The sequence below is a fragment of the Hippocampus comes genome, unplaced genomic scaffold (genome assembly GCF_001891065.2).
Source record: "Hippocampus comes isolate QL1 unplaced genomic scaffold, H_comes_QL1_v1.1 scaffold102, whole genome shotgun sequence".
Taxonomy (NCBI): Eukaryota; Metazoa; Chordata; class Actinopteri; order Syngnathiformes; family Syngnathidae; genus Hippocampus; species Hippocampus comes.
Genome location: NW_017805487.1, coordinates 136907 through 158477, shown reverse-complemented (window position 1 = coordinate 158477; position 21571 = coordinate 136907). Strand labels below are relative to the sequence as shown.

General features: G+C 50.7%; 3 protein-coding genes across 14 annotated transcripts in view; 1 reads left to right on the top strand and 2 right to left on the bottom strand.

The window, feature by feature from the left end:
* slc4a4a (solute carrier family 4 member 4a) overlaps positions 1–1628 on the bottom strand; it is a 39726-nt gene extending 38098 nt beyond the window's left edge. For 2 of the 5 annotated variants that reach the window (XM_019876186.1, XM_019876188.1), the window contains exon 1: positions 1377–1626. The gene's annotated coding sequence lies outside the window, so the exon portion shown is untranslated. Of the gene's footprint in view, positions 1–1376 lie in introns of all 5 variants that reach the window. The other 3 variants (XM_019876187.1, XM_019876191.1, XM_019876190.1) reach the window with 3 other exon arrangements.
* A 3622-nt stretch (positions 1629–5250) lies between these two features.
* Positions 5251–16840, top strand: rufy3 (RUN and FYVE domain containing 3). Of its 7 annotated transcripts, none has more exons than XM_019876200.1 (19): positions 5737–5850; positions 7814–8210; positions 9316–9489; positions 9702–9819; positions 10155–10256; positions 10338–10461; positions 10855–10919; positions 11066–11131; positions 11214–11283; positions 12009–12101; positions 12206–12292; positions 12534–12701; positions 12967–13064; positions 14260–14379; positions 14471–14546; positions 14623–14699; positions 14772–14805; positions 15271–15348; positions 15821–16840. In XM_019876200.1, the coding sequence occupies exons 1-19, from the start codon at positions 5812–5814 to the stop codon at positions 15965–15967; spliced, it is 2133 nt and encodes a 710-aa protein (XP_019731759.1). In that variant the 5' UTR covers positions 5737–5811; the 3' UTR covers positions 15968–16840. The 7 variants fall into 7 exon arrangements, with proteins under 7 accessions (XP_019731760.1, XP_019731762.1, XP_019731759.1 ...); XM_019876199.1 differs by having other exon boundaries at positions 11063–11131; XM_019876204.1 differs by having other exon boundaries at positions 5835–5850; positions 7667–8210; positions 11063–11131.
* A 135-nt stretch (positions 16841–16975) lies between these two features.
* On the bottom strand, positions 16976–20796 carry grsf1 (G-rich RNA sequence binding factor 1). 2 transcript variants are annotated; one of them, XM_019876207.1, is made up of 10 exons: positions 20404–20795; positions 19511–19652; positions 19186–19341; positions 18833–18967; positions 18629–18767; positions 18316–18434; positions 17610–17704; positions 17406–17541; positions 17105–17179; positions 16976–17014 (listed from the first exon to the last, which is right to left on the bottom strand). In XM_019876207.1, exons 1-9 carry the CDS (start codon positions 20590–20592, stop codon positions 17127–17129), a joined length of 1164 nt encoding a protein of 387 aa, XP_019731766.1. In that variant the 5' UTR covers positions 20593–20795; the 3' UTR covers positions 16976–17014; positions 17105–17126. The 2 variants fall into 2 exon arrangements, with proteins under 2 accessions (XP_019731766.1, XP_019731767.1); XM_019876208.1 differs by lacking the exons at positions 16976–17014; positions 17105–17179 and having other exon boundaries at positions 17429–17541; positions 18263–18434; positions 20404–20796.
* Positions 20797–21571: the final 775 nt, after the last annotated feature.

Here is a 21571-nt window from a genome sequence, read left to right as displayed (position 1 = left end):
ACACACACACACATAGGCAGTGTTATATCAACTTTTCACTTTTCAGTGGCTAATCTAAACTCTTGGAGTTGCAGTTTCTAGTCAGTGCTCGTCATCTGGCGTGCCTGTTAAGCCACGCGAGAGGGGTCAAAGATGCAAAAACCACATCGGCTACTGCTGTAAATTGGGAATTGCTCCATCCGGAGACAAATCAAGGTTTTCTTTTCTTATCTTATAAACGCTCTCAAACATGAAGATGCAGTAGCATGAAATTTAGCTCGACGTGCCGCACAGTGCAGAATAATCTGCTGACCAACACAATTTTCGACATACCGTATTGTGATGTGAACGGCAGGCAAAAAGCGAGCCTATTTTGTATTGGGACGCATTCGAGACCCGAAGGAGTGTCCAGCGGGCGTTGCGCGCCCTCTTATGTGGCAGAAGAAGACCATACCAGCATCAAGAAACTTTTCGAAGAAATACTTGCCATGCCCACGTCATTATTGGCTGGTTGGCATGAGCAAAACACAAATATGCAGGGGAAAAATGTATTTTGGTGCTTTTCCGTTTCCAAAATAAAATGTTGTAGTTATTTATCAATTTGCTATCTATATACAGTATATTTTTTTAAATCACTGGGAGAAAGTGATTCCAGTCGCTGCACTACGCCACCAAAGCGCAGAGAAAAATATTTGGCAAACGTACAAGACAACGTTGAGAGAAATTGTATTTTACTTCTATTTCCTTTTCCATTTAGAATCACAATGAAAAAAATGCAGACAGAAATATTTTTTAAATGTACGATCAATCTTAAGATAAAAAGTCATCAAGCTCTCTGTTCACCTTATTTGATGACACTTTGTAATGAGTTTTGAATTTGCCAAACGCATTTCCAAAAAGTGATTCCGGGGGCAAACGTAAATGGCGTTCTTGTGATGATCTTAACGAGTCCACAAGCATCAGGGGGCAAAAAAAGGGGATGCTTGGAGTTGCACTTGGTCCAGAGAGACTTCTTTTTTTTTTCTTTTTTTTAAACATACACAAAAGTATCAGGATGGAAAGTACATTTTGTTTTCTTCTTCTTACTCGATTGAATTTTGTAAATATTGTTGAATTTGCAAATGCGATTGAGGTAGGAAGAAATGCAGGTCAAAATGTACATCACTGTTCAAATGGAACAATGTTTTGCTCTTTTCTCTGACCTCCGGTGAATAATTCTTTGGGATTTTGAAACATCAATCATCAAAAGAACGATTCTAGTTGCTGCACCGGGGCACCGTGACCCGTGAAACCAACTCAAACACATTACTTCACATCGGCATGCACCACGTACATGCAGCACACACTTCAAAAATGTCTCGAAAGCAGAGGAACGACAGCGCCCGTTAATGACTTACAGCTGGAAGTCGATCTTTGCCTCCTTGGCTCGACGTGCGCGGCTCTCGCTGTCCGTCCCGCCGTGGCCGTGGAGGTGAGCAAGTGAGCGCGGGGAAGGAGCGGCGCTCCGGTTTGTAAGTGACGCTCGGGACGACCGCCGGCCAGGCCACTCCTCCTCCTCCTCTTCCTCCTCCGCCTCCCGCAGCTGGGGGAGGACGAGGAAGAGGAGAGGGCACATGCCGTTGCGGCTCCGTCGTCGTCTTCATCGTCGTCACGTGCCCTGGGAGACAAAGAGCTCAGAAAAGACACGGCCAACGGCCGAACAACGTCAAATTGGGAAAAAATGGAGCGGAGGATCGTCCGCGGGGCGTACCCGATGCTTTCGCCCAAAGTCGGCTGAGAAAGGCCCCGGCTCGCGCGCAAACCGAAGGAGGAGAATTCAAAGAAGAATCATGGTAGGACACGGATGAAAATGAAAACTGCAGTTGATTGGCAACCGGGCCAGGGTGCACGCCGCCACGCGCCCACTTTCATGTTCACGCGCGACCCCGCGCTTTAGGCAAGACACGTCCGTTGAATTTGGACTCGGGCAAGTCAAGGAGGCAAGTCAAACTCGGAGAAGTCCGAGTTTGCGGGAGTAACGCTCCCTTGTCTTTGCTGCCACTCAGTCCATTTTCTAATGCGCTTCTCCCCCGGACGGTCGCGGGCGCGCCGGAGCCCTTTCCCAACGGCCCTGGGGCAACAGGCTGGGGGGGACTCCCTCAACTGCTTGCCGGCCGGCCGCGGGGCACACGGAGACAAAACAACCTTTTGCGCTCCTAATCGCACCTGCGGGACAAGACCATTTTTGTGCCTGTTTTCGTAATGTGGGAGGAAAGCGGACTACCCGGGGAAAAGCCACGCAGGCACGGGGGGGAGAACGTGCAAACTCCACTCGTGAAGGCGGGAGCCCGGAAAGGAGCCCCGCACCCCTGCGCTGCGAGCCCGACGTGCTAACCGGACGGGCTCACCAGTCATCGTCAAGAGAATGTCAAGAAATAGCAAGTGTCGCTACTCTCTGTTTCCGTCTGAAGGATTCTGGGACTGCCGCGCTTCCACTTGCGGCTCCCTGCAAGGCGCCTTCTGTATTTTCAATGGAAGGCGCCCTCTGCTGGTTGTAGGAGCTGCATGGTCACCGCAGACATTTTTTTGGGACGACCGTGACAAATGTTCCTCGTTTCCATTTTCTCGCTGTCTGGGTTGCTTTTAAAGGCTGAGAATAACCAATGACGTCATGCAATGCTTGCTTTTAAAGGCTGAGAATAACCAATGACGTCATGTGCGTTCAAATGCAAAGTCTGTTTTGAACCACATCTGAAATGTTTTCGTCTGGTTATGGGCATGCGTGGGCGGCGTGCTGTCCTGGTGGTTAGCACATGTTCCTCGCAGTTTGGAGGTTGGCTCAAATCTCCTCTGCGACCTCCAGCGCCCTTTGCATCACCCGGGTGGGTCTGCCAAAAGGTGCGCGTTTTCAGGAGAATAAGCAAAGCCAAAACACAAAAGCCCACTCCCAAATATGCAGGAACGCGCACCGTCGAGACGTGCCCTGCGATTGGTCGCGGCAACAAGTCAAGTTCCTCTGAAGCCACCGGTGCCCGCTTTGGCGTTGCTTCGAGGCAAGAGGACTTTCCCAGCGTGGGCCCTTGAGATGTTTTGCCGCGTTCTGGACATGTCTGCCCGCTTGCTTCAACTTGTCACGGGGGTTATTTATTCCCACTTGGCTCCTTGCAAAATAGTCCATTCAACGGTCGCAGTGATAATAAAGCGATATCCTCGGCAGTACATTACGGGTTCAATTTGTTCCGTGACCACGCTTGTAGCCCAAAACACTCGTATCGCAAACCATCTCTCCTGATATAGAGGAATGAAAATGCCATTTCGCCCTCGCGGCCTCTCAAGAGACATTTGGATGTGTTTTTGGATGAGGCGGCTAACAGGCTGGAATACGGTACTTTTTGAAGGACGTCATGAAATAGATGGCAACAGTGTTTTGTGCGGCAATGGAATGGCCATTGTGCCGCTTCTTCTCGCATGTGCGCCTTGGCCACCCGGGGGCAGCGTAACACGGACGTACGAAAAGCTGCCGTGAAACGAGGAAAGAATCAAGAAAAGAAAGAATCGACGCCATATATGCATCGCTTCAAGCGCTTTTACAACACGACGTTGATGCCAGCGACAAATTTGTTTCATGGCTTTGCACTGTCCAAAGACCAAGCGCACCTTTTCCGTCTCAGGAAAGGCCGCAAGATTCACGCTCGCGTCCAAAGCGACGGACTGAGAGACACGAGCAGCGGTCTTACGGTCAACCTCGCGACGGCTGCGATGCGAACTGACTAATACGCGCGGAGCCTGTACCTAAAATGCCATGGCTTAGAAATTCGCTCGATGGTGGGGGTGCGATATAGGGGTGAGGTGGGGGGGGGGGGACTGAAGAACGCTCCGATCGTCCTTCCATTGAGCACCAGGCAAAAGTGCTTCTCATCATTTGGCGTTCCCCACTGGTGCCAATGTGATGTTGTTATTCACAACACATAATATTGTTTATTATAACACCGGGATGCCAAATTAGCACTGGCAGGGCTCATCCCACATCCAAAGAAGTGTGTAAGGCTAAACAGATGCAGCGCCAAGGCAGGACTTCTGGGGAGAGGAACAGAAGGCGGCCAATAACGTTCAGGGATGAAGTGCCTTCCAAGTTTACCGTGGCGGCTTTATTTTCAATACCCCTTCAAAGGTCTCCAATCTGGCCCCTGTTGTGTCTACTTGAAGAGAGGAGGCCTTTGACGGGAAGGCCCGCGCGTCGGCTCGACGGCGCTTTCTTGTCAGGAATGTCTCATTACGGAACATTTGGACTCGGACTATTTGTGCTGGCTTTCGACAGGCTTCGGGGAAATTGTTCGGAGAAACGGCATTCCGTTTTCCCTGAAAGTGCACAAATTGACATGAGCGGACATCCAACGAGTGCCTCCTGCAAAGGGGGAACTTCGGCCTCCCTTTAAAGCAGGAGGATCAGGAGTAGACCCGCAAAAAGGTCTCGGGAAGCTATGCCCGGCCGGGAAGAAAGAGCAAGGCCAACCTTTTGGTGGAAAGCACTCGCCACAGTGTGACCCAGGCCGGGAAGCCAGTTTGACCTGGCGACATGACATTTGGTCGACATGACTATCCCGCAACTAAGTCTCAAGGAGCCGTGCTCAATGAGACGCAGGAAAACAGCAGTTTGGTTTCAGAGAAGAAACATAAGCAGAAGTTCAGCAGCTCCTGGAGCCGCTTTCACTGAGCAACATCAAATTTGCCCACACAATCGCACCAATGGGACATTTGGAGCATTCAATCGACCTACCGTGCATGTTTTCTTCAAAAGTACCCGGAGAAACCCCACGCAGGCACAGTCGGGCCTGGGCCGGAACTGAACCCTGCACCTCCGTACTGTGAGGCGGACATGCGAACCAGTCGTCCACCGTGCCGCCCTAAAGAGAATGAGCTAAAAAATGAAATGGTTTTCAAGTCAGGAAATAAAATGGTTTGACAAAATGCCGCTACTCTAAGTATGTACTGTAAGATTCGTGTTGGATGTTTGCCTTTAAGGGGCCTAAACGCCACACGGAAACGGAATCGAACCATGGACGTCTGCACTGCGAGGCGGACGTTCTCACCGCCGTGAAAGCTATTTATGATTCTTCTTCTGATCATTAGAAAAAAAAAAATCACCTTAACATAGTTCGATATTGACCACCGCAGCGGGGGCGGCGGCGTTTGAATTCGTCCAATTTGGCGTGTGACATTTTGGACTCGCTGTCCTTTGCGGATGAGTTGAATCCTGATCGCGTATTGCGCAACGCAGCACTTGCTCCACCTGAAAAAGCGCAGCACCGGTGGCACTCGGGAAGTCGCGTCGTTTCGGTTCAGGAATGCAACATCGAAGTGGGACATCTTCCGCTGAAAGTACAATCACTGCCGGCGTCACGCGAGGACGCGCGAAATTAGCGTCGTGTTAGCAGAAAGGAGTGTGGATGTTTTACCAGCCCAGAGGGCGAAAGCTCGGAAAGAGTCGTGACCGACTTTGGTGTCACATCGGCGGGCTTGATGCGCGCGGTGTTCGGTGGCCGTGGTTCTGCGGGACCCAAGCTAACCGTCACCTTGCCACATAGCCGGCCGCTCGTTACGCGGAGTGAGTTTGACCGGAGAGGCTAGCTTATTCAACGGGGATGGCTGACGGGGATTTGCCCACCGCGGGGCTTCCTCCGCGGTCACCCGCCACCGGGAGCCGCGGTTCCTCGGATGAGAACGGACACCGCTACCGCGACGACAGCCCGGACGAGATCCTGTCGCCCACCTCGGTGATTTACTTCAAGGAGGCGTTGAGCTCCGCCAACGTGCGGTTCGGGAAGGCCGGCGCCTCCCCGCTATGCCCCAAGTATGACTTCCACATCGAGAGGGTGGAATCCAAGCGGAAAAGTGAGTACCTGTACTTCATGTCCCGTGGCCATTTTCTAATCGCTCGCTTTGTTACGCAAATTGACTTGTTCAAACGTTCATGGCGGTCACGAGACTGTGAGTGCCAGACATACGCTAGCTAGCCGGGAGCTAACTAAACAAGCTAACGTCTGATTGTTGTGGTTATTATTTTTGGAATATATAAACCAGTTCGCGGGGGTGAGGGGGGGGGGGTTGTAAATAAGAAAAGAGAATAAAATGGGCAAAATGTCACACAGCTAATCCAGCCGCAAGGTAACGTCAACTAGTTTGGTGGATCACGTGACACTGTCCCGTGCCAGACAGTTTCCTTTTTAAAAGCTTTTGCTTAATGAACGCGCATAATCTTCTCTATTATGTGGTTAGATCACATATATCGATTTGATCTATTATTTTCACTCGCAAAGAAACAGCAACATATTTGTTGAAGTAAGAGAATTAGCATTTGGGCTGCTGATTCCCCGCATTCCCTACTAACTCATCACAATTTCGGGATTTCTATATGGTGGATGGAGTTCAGTCATCGCTGTCATGAAAAATACTTTACTATCGATTATCCCATTAATTGTTGATTGGGCGCAAAGGGATTTTTGCATTATAAACACAGTAACGTACATGTGAGGTGCAATTGTTATTTTTGTATCTTTGGGGCTGCCAACCACGTGTCCTAACAGTGGTGTAGTATCTGCGACTTTGCAAGTGTATGGCGTTAAGAGGCGGGACCTGGCCGAGCGAATGACGTGGGCATCAGCAAATGTAGGAAGTGGCTGGCTCTTCGCTGGCCAGTTTGCACGTTGACTTATGTTGTGTTGTAGAAGTTGTGTGTTGTTGAGTTTTGTATTTATTCAACCGTTATTTCATTCGATTTTAGTTTTTTTTTTACGAAACGCACTAAGGAGTGGCACCCAAATTTCGTTGTATGCTATACAATGACAATAAAGGCGATTCTGATTCTGATTTGGCGGAAGCTCCGACCGGCTGCTCGTCATTAATTGTGCTCATGACATGTTTGTCTTCCTAAAGTTTTTCAATCGAAACATTGGAGGTGCATCGGCGACTTTGTCTCTCCTTGATCACTTGCGTGGGCGTTGTTACAATGCATTCAAACAAACGATAGTAGACTTTAATAAATGATCGAACATTGATTAGTTCGCCTCTGTGTTGGTGGTTGGAGATGCGCTGTTGTGGTACACACTGCACTTGATCTTCTCTTCTTTTTTTCTTTTTTTTTTTTTAAAGTGTGAAATGGCCCCAAACTTTAGACATTCTGTGCTTTAAAGACACTTTATGCCAAATTAGTTTTGAGAAACATGACCCCAGAAAAGTTTCGAGGCAAACATGTTACTTTTTTTTAGTAGTGTTTTTTTTTTTTTTTTTTTTTTTTGTAATTGAATTAGTCACATTTTTGGAATAATAATTGGGAGTGATTCCAAACACAGTCTGGAACTGCTTTTTTGTTCGACGCATCTTCAGTGCCATCTTGTGACCTCTTGGCTCATTTCAAAAAGAGATCAGGCGTGTTTTTCAGCTATTGAAGGATGATTTGTTTTGAAAAAATGTGGTCAACACTTTTCCTGTCTAATGTGCATCGGTGTGGCCTCGCATCGCGTTGATCGTTTTTGGCCTCATTTGGTCGTTTATTCGATTTCCCTCATGGGAAGCCACGTGCCGCTCGCCGGCATCATGAGCTTGATGTTGGCCGCACCGGGGCCCGCCATCGTTCCCTCCCCCCCTTTTTCTCTCGCTCTCTCTTTCTTGCACCATCTGCTCACGTGACGCCGCGTCGGCTGCTCCCCAGCCCTCCTCCGCCACAGCGGTCGGCCATCTTGGTCAACACCCAGTGTGCGTCCGGCGCCGCCAGCCCCGATCAGACTTCATAGGAAGGAGGGCGGTGGGCGATTGATCGATTGTTCTTTTCCCGTAAATCCCTTGCCTGCACAAAAAGAAAGAAGAGGGAGGGAAGCGGGGTGAGGAAGCGCAGCGTCTCCATCGGTCGCAGGGAGGAGGAGAGAGCGACAGAGCGACAGACACCTGCTCCACGCATCCTTTTTGTCCCCTCACTGGGAATTTTGGTGGAGCAAGCGCACGGCCCGTGCGTTTTTGTTTTTTTGGTTATTTTTATTTTTTTGCCGAGTCATCGTCATCACCGCCGCCGCCCGCCATCATGTCGGATCTGACGCCCCAGAGCGAGACGCCGACGCCCACCACTGACAAAATCACGCAGGCCGCCAGGGAGACCATCTATTTGTGCAACTTCCGCGTCTCGGTGGACGGCGAATGGCTGTGCCTGCGCGAGCTCAACGACATCTCCCTCACGCCGGACCCCGAGTCGGCCCACGAAGGTAGGATTTGCCCACCGGGACCCCCGCCGGGCCCCCCCAAAGAAGATGAACGAGATGGGGGTGGCGACACCGCGGATTTGACGGCTCGGCACATGTACGTTGCTCTTTTGTCACGTAGGCCAGGCAAAACACTGGCCGGGACGCGCCGCTTGTCGCCGACTCGCTCTTTCCTCGTCTGTGGCCACGCCTTCCCGCAAATTCCTCATTGGAGGCCACGTCCGGCAATGTCACGATTCACAATGGCCAGTTGCATCTTTTGTTTTTCTGTGGTAGAAACCCCCCAAAATGTCCACCGTGGATCCAAGACTTGGATTTCTTCGAACATGAACGACTACTCGTCATGCCACTGAGCATTCCCGACCGAGCGGTCGTGCCACGGTGCCACGTACTGCCTGCCTCTTGAGTGCAGCAGTGAGCGAGTGACGTGTGACAACACTCGGATAGGAATCCCCGACGGATTTTTCCACCCGCGGTTTTCCTTCACGCGTGAGTCTGATAGGAGACAGTTGAAAATCCCCTTGAAATACCCTGGGCCATCTTGCGGAAGAGCGTTTCATTCTTCTGCCGGTCACGCTACAGTGCAAGCCAAGAGAGACGTAGCGTCGAGATTTGCGGTTCAGCACGTGGGCAATTTTCCTCCCTTATTTGCCGGAAAACTCACCGATTGGCCGTTTTGGTTCTCCAAGGTAGCGTCCGAGGAGGACCCTCGCTTACTTGCTGATGTTCACAAACGGTCCTCTGGGGCCCCTCTCATGGGAATTTGACATGCAACGGCGCAAAAAATACAAGTCACTGGTCGTACCTTTGAATGCTGACCGGTTATTTTGCGGATAAGCAAAGTTGCCTGCTCATGCTCTCGTGTGCGTTCTGTGTAGCTGCTCAAAATGCTGATTGTGCTGACCTTCACCACCTCCAAACAAGATAAGACGGGGGGGGGGGGTTGTTTTTTTTTCTTTTCTTTCTCGAATAAATCTCATTTTTTATAAAACTTGTTGTCTTGGTTTCCCCCTCGGCTAGTCTCTGCATTTTGGCCAGTAGTGCGCCTTTTTATTTGGAAAGCTGGTCCAGTAGTAATGGCTTTTGTTTCCCGTTGTGTGTCGCTTAGATCCCAAGGACCCCATCACCATCGAGCGGCTCAACCTGATGAACATGGCCAAGCTGAGCATCAAGGGTCTGATCGAGTCGGCGCTCAACCTGGGCCGCACGCTGGACTCGGACTACGCGCCCCTGCAGCAGTTTTTCGTGGTCATGGAGCACTGCCTCAAGCACGGCTTGAAAAGTAACCTCAACCGCACGCTCTCGCCTTCCGTCGTCCCTCCAAATCTCGGGGGGGGGGGGCGGGGTCTTTAAAAGCCCCGCGACGTTGTTGCCATTCGTTAGCACGCCGGTGGCGTTTTGCGTTCTTTGCCATGGAAATCCGAGTACGAACCGGAGTCGGGCAGCATCCCGTCCGTGATGCGACGGAGACCGATTCCTTCTTTTCCTCCGCAGCCAAGAAGTCCTTCCTGGGCCAGAACAAGTCGTTCTGGGGGGCCTTGGAGCTGGTGGAGAAGCTGACGCCCGAGGCCGGGGAGATCACGGCCAGCGTCAAAGACCTGCCTGGCCTCAAGTCAGTTGAAATTCCTCCATCCCGTGTCCAAAGTTGCGCTTTTCCAGACGGCTCGAGAAGACGCTTGTATTGTTGAAGCCGAACGGAGGAAACGCCGCGTTGAAATGCAAAATGTCTGACCGGAAGTTGGAATGAGGTGTGAAATGCGCAAAAGTCATTTCGATGCGGACCGCGTCTCCGTTCGTTTCAATGAGGTGAATGAAACCGTGAAACATAGGAGTTGAAAGAAACTAAAGTCGTTCTCCAGATGAGCAAAATGTGCGGAATTCGGAGCGAGCGCCGGCGGACGGAGGAGCGTCCGTTGCCACTCTGAGGCTGAGCTTTGCCACTGGCAGGACGCCGTTGGGAAGAGGCCGCGCTTGGTTACGGCTCGCCCTGATGCAGAAGAAGTTGTCCGACTACATGAAAAGCATCATCAACAGGAAGGACCTGCTGAGGTCGGCGTCCCGCTTCGCGTTTGGCGCCTCGCCGTCCGACGCGTCTCTCGAGCCGAACCTTTTTTGTGTGTGCGTGCGTAGCGAATTCTACGAGCCCAACGCCCTGATGATGGAGGAGGAGGGAGCCGTCATCGCCGGACTGCTCGTCGGCCTCAACGTCATCGATGCCAACCTGTGCATGAAAGGGGAGGACCTGGACTCTCAGGTCGGTCCGCTTCCCAAAGTGTCATCAAGTCGACAGGAAACGTTTCCAAAGTTTCCCCAATGCACCTGAGGTTGTGGGGAGGGGGGCGAAATATTACTTGGGGGGCGGGGGTGGTTTGGATTTTTTTATTTCTTGAAAAAAATGGCCTTATTTTTGGGGGTGGGGGGGTAATTGTCCGCTGATTTTGTTCTTAAAAATGTCCTTTTCAAAAGTTTTTGCTGTCCCTTCCAAAATGGTCTTCATTGTTTTTTTCTTCCAAAACGGTCTCGAGAATCATGTGGTTTGTTTTCCGTAAAGGTCGTCTTGATTTGGATGTTTTGATTTTGGCTTTTGAATCTTCCCACGAGGTCAGCCATTTTGTTCCCCCCCCATTGCCGTCGTTGGTTTCAACAGGTCGGAGTCATCGATTTCTCCATGTACCTCAAAGACGGCGGCCACAGTAGCAAGAGCGCAGAAGGGTGAGTCGGCAGCGCGGCTGCTTTCTAAGTCTCGGAAGCGTACGGAGCGCTCTTATTTCCGCGCCGCCCGAAGACGGCCGCGCTTCCCGCGACGGAGGGGCGAGTTATGGGAAGAACCGGCCCTGATGTTGTTTTGTGTCAAGCAGTGACGGTCAGATCACCGCCATACTGGATCAGAAGAATTACGTGGAGGAGCTCAACAGACATTTGAGGTTTGTCACGCAAGGGCCCCATCTTCATTTCGGAAAGCCGCCAAATCACAACGCTCAAACGTGCGTGCGTGCGTGTGTGCAGCGCTTCAGTCAATAACCTTCAGGCCAAAGTGGATGCGCTGGAGAAGTCCAATACCAAGCTCACCGAAGAGGTGAGACCACCGGTTGGGCTGAGTCCCCGCTGTTCCCGCTCTTCTCTCAATCAGCGCAAATTTGAAAGCATCCTTACCGTAACCAAACAAACGGAGTCTTTTCAGGCACTTTTACAGCTCTGTGGAAGTAAGTGGCGATTATTTTTGATCGCCGAGGAGGGGTTGTTGTTTTTTGGTAACATTCTGCATTCTTTGGGATGCATTTGCTCATTTCATTCAGTGAAGGACTCAAGCAACAAACGACTCTGTTTGGGATGTGGTTTTTTTTTGCAGGCCTGCCGCGATGGAAAAAAAATCATAGGCAACAAATGTTGACTCCACTTTTCGAGATGGATTTTCTGTGCACTGATACTAAAGCTGCCCTTTGTTTTTTTTATCTCCCAAACATCCGGTTGCCATAATAATCTGAATATAGTTAGTGATATTTATGAAGTAAGGGATTATTAGTATCTTTTTTTTTTTTTTTCTGAAAGGTCTGCGCTGTCAATTCCAGTGCACACCAAGTCTGTATTGTGCAAGCTTTTCGAGGTCCAACTCCTAAAGTGAAAATATCTGCAAAGCCGAATGTGCTCGGGGGAAGGAAAAAAAAGTCATTCAGCCTCTAAAATACATTTCAGGACACACAAAAGCGTCCCCGATGACAATTTGCCATTGAGCAGTGTGATTTATTTGTTTTTTAAATCATTGTGCTCCTCACCTTGAATTTGGGAATTTCTTTTGTGCAGCTGGCAGTGGCCAACAACAGGATCATCACGCTCCAAGAAGACGTGGAGCGGGTGAAAGAGGAGAGCTCGTATCAGCTGGAGTCCGGCAGGAAGGTGAGCCGCCACTTTCGGCCACTTGCTCGTCCTCTTATTATTATGATTAGTATTTTTTCATTTATCCCCCTCCTGTTGTTTCCGTGCATTTTCCGGCGACGCAGGCGCTGAGAAGCGACTCGGCCGCGTCCGACGGACCGGCGCTCGGCGAAACGCGCCGGCAGCTCAGGGAGGAGACGCTCCTTCGCCTGGTGAGCGGGCAGAACATTTGAGCGATTCACATCACTTTGTCCTTTGAGTCCTTGTATTGGTCGAAGCGCTACAACAGAGAGAAAATTCACTCCATTCAAATTCAAAAGGTTATTTGATGACAGCGTTCAACTGGGAAATTTGAAACCGAGATGGCAACGTTTTTGACACGGATTTCAAGAATGTCCCAAATCCTTTTGCCCCCGCGCGATCGCTCCCACTTTCATCCTCTTGGTGGCGCAGGACGTGGAGAAGGAGCTGGAGGTGCAGATCGGCATGAAGCAGGAGATGGAGCTGTCCATGAAGATGCTGGAGAAGGACGTGTGCGACAAGCAGGACGCGCTGGCGGAGCTCCGCCAGCAGCTGGACGACCTGCGCGTCATCAACCAGCAGCTCAGCCACAAGTCGCAGGTGCGGCGCCAAGTGACGCCGCCGCGGATTTGTTTGCGGCGCGCCTCGGCACTTGCGGGGCGGACGCTTCGCTCCAACCGCCGCAAGTCGGTCGAGCGAGACGGCCCGCCTTTCGAATTCCCGGTCGGGGCTCCTTTGTTTCAGCCAAACGTCTATCGCCCGCGTTTGTTCACGCGGAAGACCACCTCGGTCTTTGCCTTTGCGGTCGCAATGAAGTGAAGGCGCTGAGGGGATTCCTCCAAATGTTCTTCTTGTTCCCCCTCAGAGCGCCGACGCCAGCTCCAAGCAGAAGAGCGACGCCGTGGCCCGGCTGGAGGACAAAATCAGCCAGATGTCGGGCACCGTCAAACAGCTGGAGAGCAGGTGAGCAGCGGCTCCGCACCGCACCGCATCGCCGGCGCCGGCGCCAGCAGCTGATCCGTGTGCTGAAAACTCTCCTGTTGTCTCCCTTCACCGCCTGCTCCTTTTTTTTCCCCCCCACCACCTGCGACCCCCCCCCCATTTCACTTTTAAACGACGCGCTTAGCGAGAAACATTTGGTGAAGCAGGCCAGGAGCCTCAACTCGGCCGCAGGGAAGCTCCTGCAGCTCCAGCAGTAGCCCCGCGCAAACAGAGAAATAACCAAATTCGGGAGCTCCCCTTTCCACCTTTCTATCTTTCTTTCTTTCCTTCCTTCCTTCCACCGACTTCCAGTAAAGCGGACTACTCAATGCATCGTGAAGGAAATCATCATCGTGTTGGCCCGCGTGCTACGTTCTTGTTGTCAGAAGTGCGCCAGTGGCAGAAAGCCCGGCCGGCCCTTTCTGGCTTTTCCAGCTGTATGTTAACATTTGTCCGTGTAAGCGTTCGGCTAATAAAACGATGGAGCGAAAAGCAGCCGACTCCCTGACATACTCTTGGCTTCGGATGGCGTGGAGGCTGAAGAGCCCATTTCAAAAATCATCAGAAATGGCAAAATAGAAAAAGGTTTGCCACAAATCCCTCGTCACAGAACGTCAAGCTAGTTTTGTCACCAAATAGGATCCATTTTTAGGAAGAACTTTTTTTTTTTCCTAAGAACAAGTAGAATAGAAAAAAAAAACCAAAGAACAAAATGAAAGTGAAATTGCATTCTCATTTGTATTCCGAAAAGTCAAACCAAAAGCTTTTTTCTTTTTTTTTTTTTTAAATATGAACGTCGTTCTCCTCGGGGCTTTTTCTTATCTTACTTGCTGCAAATGCCACAAAAGCATTTTCAGCATTCCTCTCTTGCGCAAAGTATTTGACCAATCTCGCTCAACTTCCAGCATTCCGAACGGGCTTCCACATGGTGCGCATTTTCTAAGTGGCTGCTGTTTGAAGCATTCCGCATTTCTGCGGGGAGACTGGGGGGGATCAACCTCGTTCCCATAATTCCGCTCGGTTAATTATTATATTATCCCACATCCTCCGTTCCCAAAGTTGCGCTTCCCATTGCGGGGAATTCCCTTCATTGACCGCCTTTGTTTTCAGTTGTTTTCTTTTCCTTGAAAGTTGTTTTTGCATCCCTCCATCACCGCGGCCAACCCCCCCAAAACAGATGCAAGCAGGCCGAGCGCGAAAAGGAGGCGGCGCTGGAGGCCAACCGCCTCTTCAAGCGCGAGTTTGGGGACAAGATCGAGGGCCTGGAGGTGGAGCTGGAGCGGCTGCGGAGACGCGGGTAAGAGAGACGGACGCCGGTGCCCGCGGAACTCGGGACGACGGGTGGATTTGCCCGTCACGTCAAATTGCCCGTGCCCGCCTCCCGCTAGGTCCGCCCCGGAGACGGAGCTCAGGGAGGAGCGAGAGCGCCGCTCGGCCGACGCGCGGCCCCCGGACCTCCCCCGAGTACACCCGCACTCGAAAAGCGCAACGTGCCGTGCGGCTCTCGCCTTTGTTGCTTGACGAGGCTTTCGTGTTGCAGCCCCCCTCGGGATCTCCGGCAGTGACGAAGGACCCCCGAGTGGCGGCGGAAGACAAAAGCGGCCTCGACTCCAGCTTGTGTGTACTCTCCACGACATGCTAAAGTGCCTTTGAAACTCCCCAGTTATACAGTATTTGCATCTCCTTAAGGTCCTTCCGCCCGTCCCATGATGACGACGAACAGGTCCGTGCTTGTGTTTTCTATGTACTTTTTTTTTGTGTGTGTTGAAGATTGCATATATATATTCGTGCACTTTTGAAATTTTAGATGTATTTTTACGCATTTATATTTGTTTTTTTTTTTTGTTTGTTTTTTTGTATGATGTACTTTTTGATGCTTTTTTTTCAAGTGGAATGATCATGTATTTTTTTAATATTTGATGTACTTGTCTTTAGATTTTTGGGTGGGGAGCCGGGGGGGCTCATTTCTGTTCATTTTTCGATGGTTCTTTTTCTCACCTCTCCCTCTCCCGCCATTGAAATCCCAAGAAAGAGCAAACGTGGCGAGCTTTCTTTCGCCCAGCGCCCTCGTTTTGGTCACCCCACAAGATTTGTCAAGAAATGCTCTGTTGCGATGACGACGATAAGGAAGCGTCAAGCGGGAACGCGCGTCGCGTCGCTGTTGGATTTACTGTCCGTTTCTGTGCAGGAGGAGCCCTCGGCGGACGTTGGCGAAGCTTCCGTGTGCGGCATATGCGAGCGGGAAGACTCCCTCCTCGAGACAAAGGTACCGACGTGACAATCTGAGAGGGGGGGAAAATGGAACCGGATGCATCGACCCCATCTACTTCTTGATTCTTTGAAAAGGTTTTGCCCAAAGACACGTTTCCAAATATCGATCTTCTGACCCCAAGGAAGGTTTCGAAGTGGCTGTTCTCACAGCGCACTTGTCGAAATGATCTGCTTCCTTGGCACCAAGATGGCAGCAAATGATTTTTTTATTTATTTATTTTTTGCTTTTGACTCATTCATTTTGATTCGGTCTGTGGCAGAGACCCTTGCTGATTGGGTATAAAGAACAAAAAAAACAAATGTTCAACTTCTTGTTAGAAGCCAAGTGCAGCTGCATCCCTAAGAAGATGGCAGGCATCATTTTTGTCTGTATTCGTGACGACTGAACGGCGAATCCGCAAGGGTTTATTCTTGACTTTCAAAGCCCGTAAAATCTTCTCCGCTGATGCCATTTTGTATTTTTTCAGAGACGGTGCAAGAACTGCGGCGGCGCGTTCTGCGAGGGCTGCGTGGCCAACGAGCTGCCGTTGCCGTCCTCCATCTTGCCCGAGGTGGTGTGCGCCGCCTGCTACGCGCTCTTACTTCAGCAATACGCTTCCACGTCGCCGGCGTAAACCTCAAAACGCCGGCGCTCGCCTGCTACGACTGGAACTGCAACGTGCATTTTATTTTTTTTCATCTCCTCTTCGTGGACAGCTCCAGCCAAACCTGGTGATGTATTCCAGAGCCGTCATAAACCTTCAAACAAAAGCAAATCCGCATCTATTTCAACGCAGATGTTACGACGCAGTTTTGCTCGTTGAATGCCAACACAGTCTCAAATGCCATTGGCGGGCTAAAGGTTTGCCGGGAATCGCAAACTTTCAAGCGGCGCCCACTTTAACCCGCACGCAACACGGCGACTACTGCCGTTACGTCGACCGCGCTTGCGTTCCGCCGCGCGTGTTCGGTCGGGCTCGGTGCCGCCAGGCATGTTGTCGGCGCAACCGGCTCCGACACTCGAGGCGTGCGACCCGCTTGCAATTTGAAATCTTTTGGAAGATCTACCGTGTAGCGAGGGAGCACCGTATCGCCAAAAAAAAAAAAAAAGGTGCCATTTTGTGTCATGGGGACATTCACAGAGATGAAACCGCTAACTCCAAGGAGGTGCGCTTTTCTGCCTTTTTGGAGCTGCTTCCATTGAAGAAGATACACCTTTGAGTTTTCTCTGAAAACACGTCTCTCTAACCCAGAAAAAAGAAAGGTTTGACTTCATTCAAAGCATGCAGCGCTAAATTGCAGGAATGAATAGATTTGATCGGAAAAATGGAGCTATTTTTAGGTGTGTCTTGGTTGTTTTGTTCAAAAGAAATATCCACCAAAGTCATCATTCTTAGCTGGGGAAAAATATTAAATTGTTTGCAATCCATTGCTTTGGGTTTTTTTGAACTCGTGCTCAATTTGTTGTTGTTCAAACTTGTGAAAAGAATTTAAAGCATGCATTGTCACATTTGTGGATTCATTTTTGTGAAATCAAAATTTGGAGACGCATGCTTTAAAAAAATCTTTTTAAGTCAAATGATTTGGAGATGGACGCCCAGACAAGGATCCAATGAGCGCTTTGCAAGAACTCGAAACGCGGATGTGTTGACACCAGGAGTGGTTTATTGTTTGAGGCCGTACTTCAAGAAAAAAGATGACAAAAGAACACGTTAGCATCAGGAGGAGGAAAGTGGCCAATCGAAAAAGAGAAGGGAACCAAAGTTGTTCACCTACTTTAGCTTCCCCTCCCGTTCACCTTTTGTCGTCGGGCACCGAATTGAGGAACAGCTCAATGTATCGATCACCTAAAAAACAAACAAACCGCCCAACGTTCAGCACATGCAAGGAGCTCCTCCAGCCGCACGGGTTCCACTTCAAGCGTGAGGCGACAAATGAACATTCGCCGCGACGAAAGCGTGAGCGATCCGAAGGGGCCCGGTTCCCGTCGCTCCTCAACGTGGAGCGCGCGGCAGCAGATGAATTCGTGCCGCCGCAACGACAAGGGAGCGGGCTTGACTTTCTTTGACTCACCTATGTACATTCTGTCTTTGGACATGGCCGCCACGGCGTCCCGATGGCCGGCAAAGTAAACGTCGGCCTCGCCGCTCGGCCTGCCGTCGGGCCCCAGGTCCAGGCGGATCCTGGACACCGCCAGCGGGGCGAAGAACTGGAAGGGTGACGGAATCAATCCGCTGGAAGAATAATCGAGCCGGCCCGACCCAAACGGGGGATTACCTTGACGACGTCCTCTCCGGACACGTGGAAGGGGAGTCCTCTCAAGTGGACCTGGTGCGAGCGGTCGGGCGAAGCAGGAGGGACCGACGCCGCGGCTGAGACCAAGGAGAGCACGACGCACGCGTTGAGTCTTACGAGTCATTTCGAGCTCAACATTCGACAAGTGTAGAAAAGCATCCATCCTTACTTGAAATGACAGGCAAATGATCTTTTTTTTAGCATTATAAGGTTTGACTCCAATAATTAAGGATGACGGCTGAATCGTGGATTTTTAAAAATGAGCGATGATTTTTTTAATCAAAATAAACGGATGACTTTTCTTGTTTGATAAAAGAACATGGAAAATGCGGGTTGTTGAGTGGATGGATTGTTTAGTTTTTTTCCCCCGTCAAATTTGATGGAGAAGACAAATTGAAATGAAGGATGGAGGGAGAGGATGCCCTCTCCCTTTTGTCTTGGGAGGCAGACAGTCCAGTTTCGGCCGCTACAGAGTATGCCTTACTTCGCTTCCTGACAATTGAATGTGACTTGATTTTGTTTTGGTTTTTTTTCCCTTCTTTGTTGTCTGCTGCAACGTGCACGCGGGCCAATTGATGTTGCTGCAAAGTCCCGCTTCATTGGGAGCGCAAATGTGACACGATCCCGAGCATCACGTCGATTTGCGATCCGGACGGCAAAGCGTCAAAAGGAATCGAAAGGTTGTCACCGGGTTTGTCGGGTGCGAGGCCAACTCTCTTCCCGGTCGGTGTTTCCCGAGCGCTCTGCGAAGGCTTCCTCCATTTGGAATGAACCTCTCGGCCGCTGCTGGGAAACACTTCGATGTATCTGTCGCAGGAAGAGACGAGAACAAAGCGACACCGCAACCTGAATAAGTTGGAGTGCATTTTCACCATTGTAAGGCCGCTCCAAAAACGTCCGCTCGGATTTGAACAGAAAACGTCCCGTGTTCTCTGGGCGGGAGGCGTCGGCGCGGGAAGACGCGCCCTGCGCCGAGCGAGGGTCGGCTCGGAACGCCTGACCTGTTCCCGATGAGCTGCCTGTCTCTGAGCAGAGCCGCGTCGGCCGCTTCCCGCGAAGAAAAGCGCACCAAAGCCTCCCCCGTCCTTCTCCCTCTGCTATTCATCACCATGGTGACGCCGTTCTCTGCCAGCTCCAACCCTGAGAAGACACCCAACGCGCTTGTCACCCGCGTGCCGAGGCGCACGGGATCGGCCTCCCCGTACCACAAAAGAAGCGCCGGATGTCGTCCTCGGTGCAGGCGAAGGGGAGACCTCGGAGCCGCACCGCCTGCGAGTCGGGGGTAAGCGAGGCCGCTTTCTTCAGGAGGCCCTCGGCGTCGCCGTTTGTCACCTCGTACACTGGGGAGGAAAAAAAAAGGCCACCTCCATCCAATTTAAGAGCTCACCTTCACCTCATGATTAGTTAGTCGACAGGATGACGCGAAAAGCGCTCAGACCACATTCTCCAAGCCTTTGACAAGGTTGTGTCTCGTGAGCGTAGAAGGGTTTTGAATTGTTCTTTTTTTTTTTTCCCCGTCTGCCTCTGTGTCGGAAGGAAGCGGAAGGCTGAATCGAACCTTCCACGTAGCGAGGACCGAGGTACTGCCGGTGCTTCTCCAGCGCTTTGCTCACATCCTCCTCATGCTCCATCTCCACAAAGGCGCGTCCCGACGGCCTCCCTTGGTGGTCCGCGGTCAGGTGCACGCCCGACGGGCCGTCGCGGATCTCACAGTCTGGATACACAATGGGGACTCGCGTCACTTTTCTGCTTATGATATTGAATGGCCGATTTCCCTTCAAACCGAGTCAGAAAAGGAAAGACGTACTCGACGGTCTGCTCGAGCGAGCGGCGACAAGTAACAAAAGGACCACCTTGTGCCTCCATTTGGGAGTTGCCGTTACCTGAGAAGAAGTGCACGAGGTCCAGGGCCGTGCATGACCACGGGAGGCCGATCACTTGCACAATGTACACCTCCTTCCGCTTGGTGGGCGCCGTGTCAGACTGGTAGGCCGGAAGAGGGGGATATTCTTCCTCACATGGTGCCTGGAACCCGAGGAGGATGGACAAAATAATGAACAAGCACAAGTGGCAGAAATTTTCTGGCTCTGTACTCACAAGTACACATACAGTTGTGTTAAAAAAAAAAAAAAGTCAAATTCCTGATACAACTTATTGTCAGTAAAAAAGTGGAAAAAGGACAGACTCTGATATTCACATTTAAAAAAAATAAAATAAAATCCTCATAACTCATGTCATGTAAGGCTCGCGAGCGTACACGCACATAAGGCGCACACAGCCACGACATGATGCGCGCGCACACCAACACGCACGCTACTAAATCCTGCTACTACTAATAGCCTGCAAATAGTTTGTCAAATGCAAAATGGTTCCACTGGTGATGTTTGTACATACAGAACATTGTTTTCCCATCAAAAGCACATTTGACTTGTTTCTGTTGGTATTTGATCAAAGAAAATCTCTTCAGATGTTTGAGGGGTCACTAAGGCAAACATTCTTAGCATAAAAGAAATGGTTTCACAAAAGGCTCATTTTCTGTGGGATTCTGATCCAAACTGGGTGGCGTGAGTGAAACCGAACCACGTGCTTCTGCTGATGACTAAAACAATGGTCTGAGGTTGGAAAAAAAACCTGCATTTGCGATGAAAGAAAAGAGTCTAATCTTTCGTATTTCTTCCCATAGTCGCCCCAAGTCAATAGTGTGCTGGCATCCAAAGCGTTCGGACTGTATTCTACAGCTCTATTCAAAGGACCCGTGTCCCGTGACACTGCTGACCTTGCTGCACAGGAGACGCCGGGTGGTCCTCTCGACGGCGACGCACTGGAAACGATCCGAGCGCCGAAGAGAAGCAGCCGTCCGGGTCGCGGAAGTCCAAGTGGCCGCGCATCTGGTGGTGGTCCGGTGGCTCAGCGCCGCCACGCAGCCTTGGAGTAACGTCAACACGGACCTGCTGCGAGCACTCATGCTCGCCTCGATTCAGGCCGAGTATTAAACCAAGTCGAGCCTTAATATTACGCGGAATATGTTCCTACAACGCACAAGCATATGCCATTGATGAAGAGACGCCGTACAATCGCTGGGCTGAACGTGCTCACGCGAATCAATGCGTCAAGGACGGCTCACCAAACCTCGCAGGGCCAGCGGTGTCATACTTTCGATATCCAGTCCCGTATTCAAAATAAAATACAATTAGTAGAATGACCACTCAACCCCCCCCCCCCAAAAAAAAAAGCCAGGTGCTCTAACTTGTGTACCTGTACATTATAGCTTTAATTCCCTCCCAGTCAAATTAGAAACAAGAAAGAATCCACCGTATTGCGTATCCTTCGTGCAACGCCTGCCTCGTTAATAAGCATACTTACTTTTATTTTGAATGTGTACGATCACAAAATAATACTTCCGTTTGACTTCTGGTCAGCGCACTACTTCTGGTGTGTCACAAGAACACGCCGCGTTTACACCGCCACCTAGAGGCCTGGATGCTTCGTGAAAGAGCCCAATTCGACATGGTACGACTGATGAAGTTGTTTTTGATATTGTTGCACAAATGGTTGATGGTTGAAACTCGGTCGTCCATGTACCGAGGAACCCTATCAACTCATTTTCAATAAGATGCAATTAATTGGGCCTTTGCATTGAAGTGTTTTTTATACGTATACGTGGATATGATGAGACAACGTGATGGACTTTAGTCGTTTACTTGAGCGCTGATATTTTTGTGACCCTTTTTTTTTGGACGTGGGATGGATGGATAAAATAGTGCAAGAATAAAACCCCACAAAACAAAAGTAAGTAAAGTAAATGGGTGGGGAGAGCCCCAAGATAGCGAAGTAGGACGTTGTGTTGTCGTTGATCTTCTTGTCAGCCAACCTAACTGAGTCGACGCGCCCGGAGCACAATGGAGGCGGGGGAACGCCGCGGTCCAAGGCGATGATGGGATTTC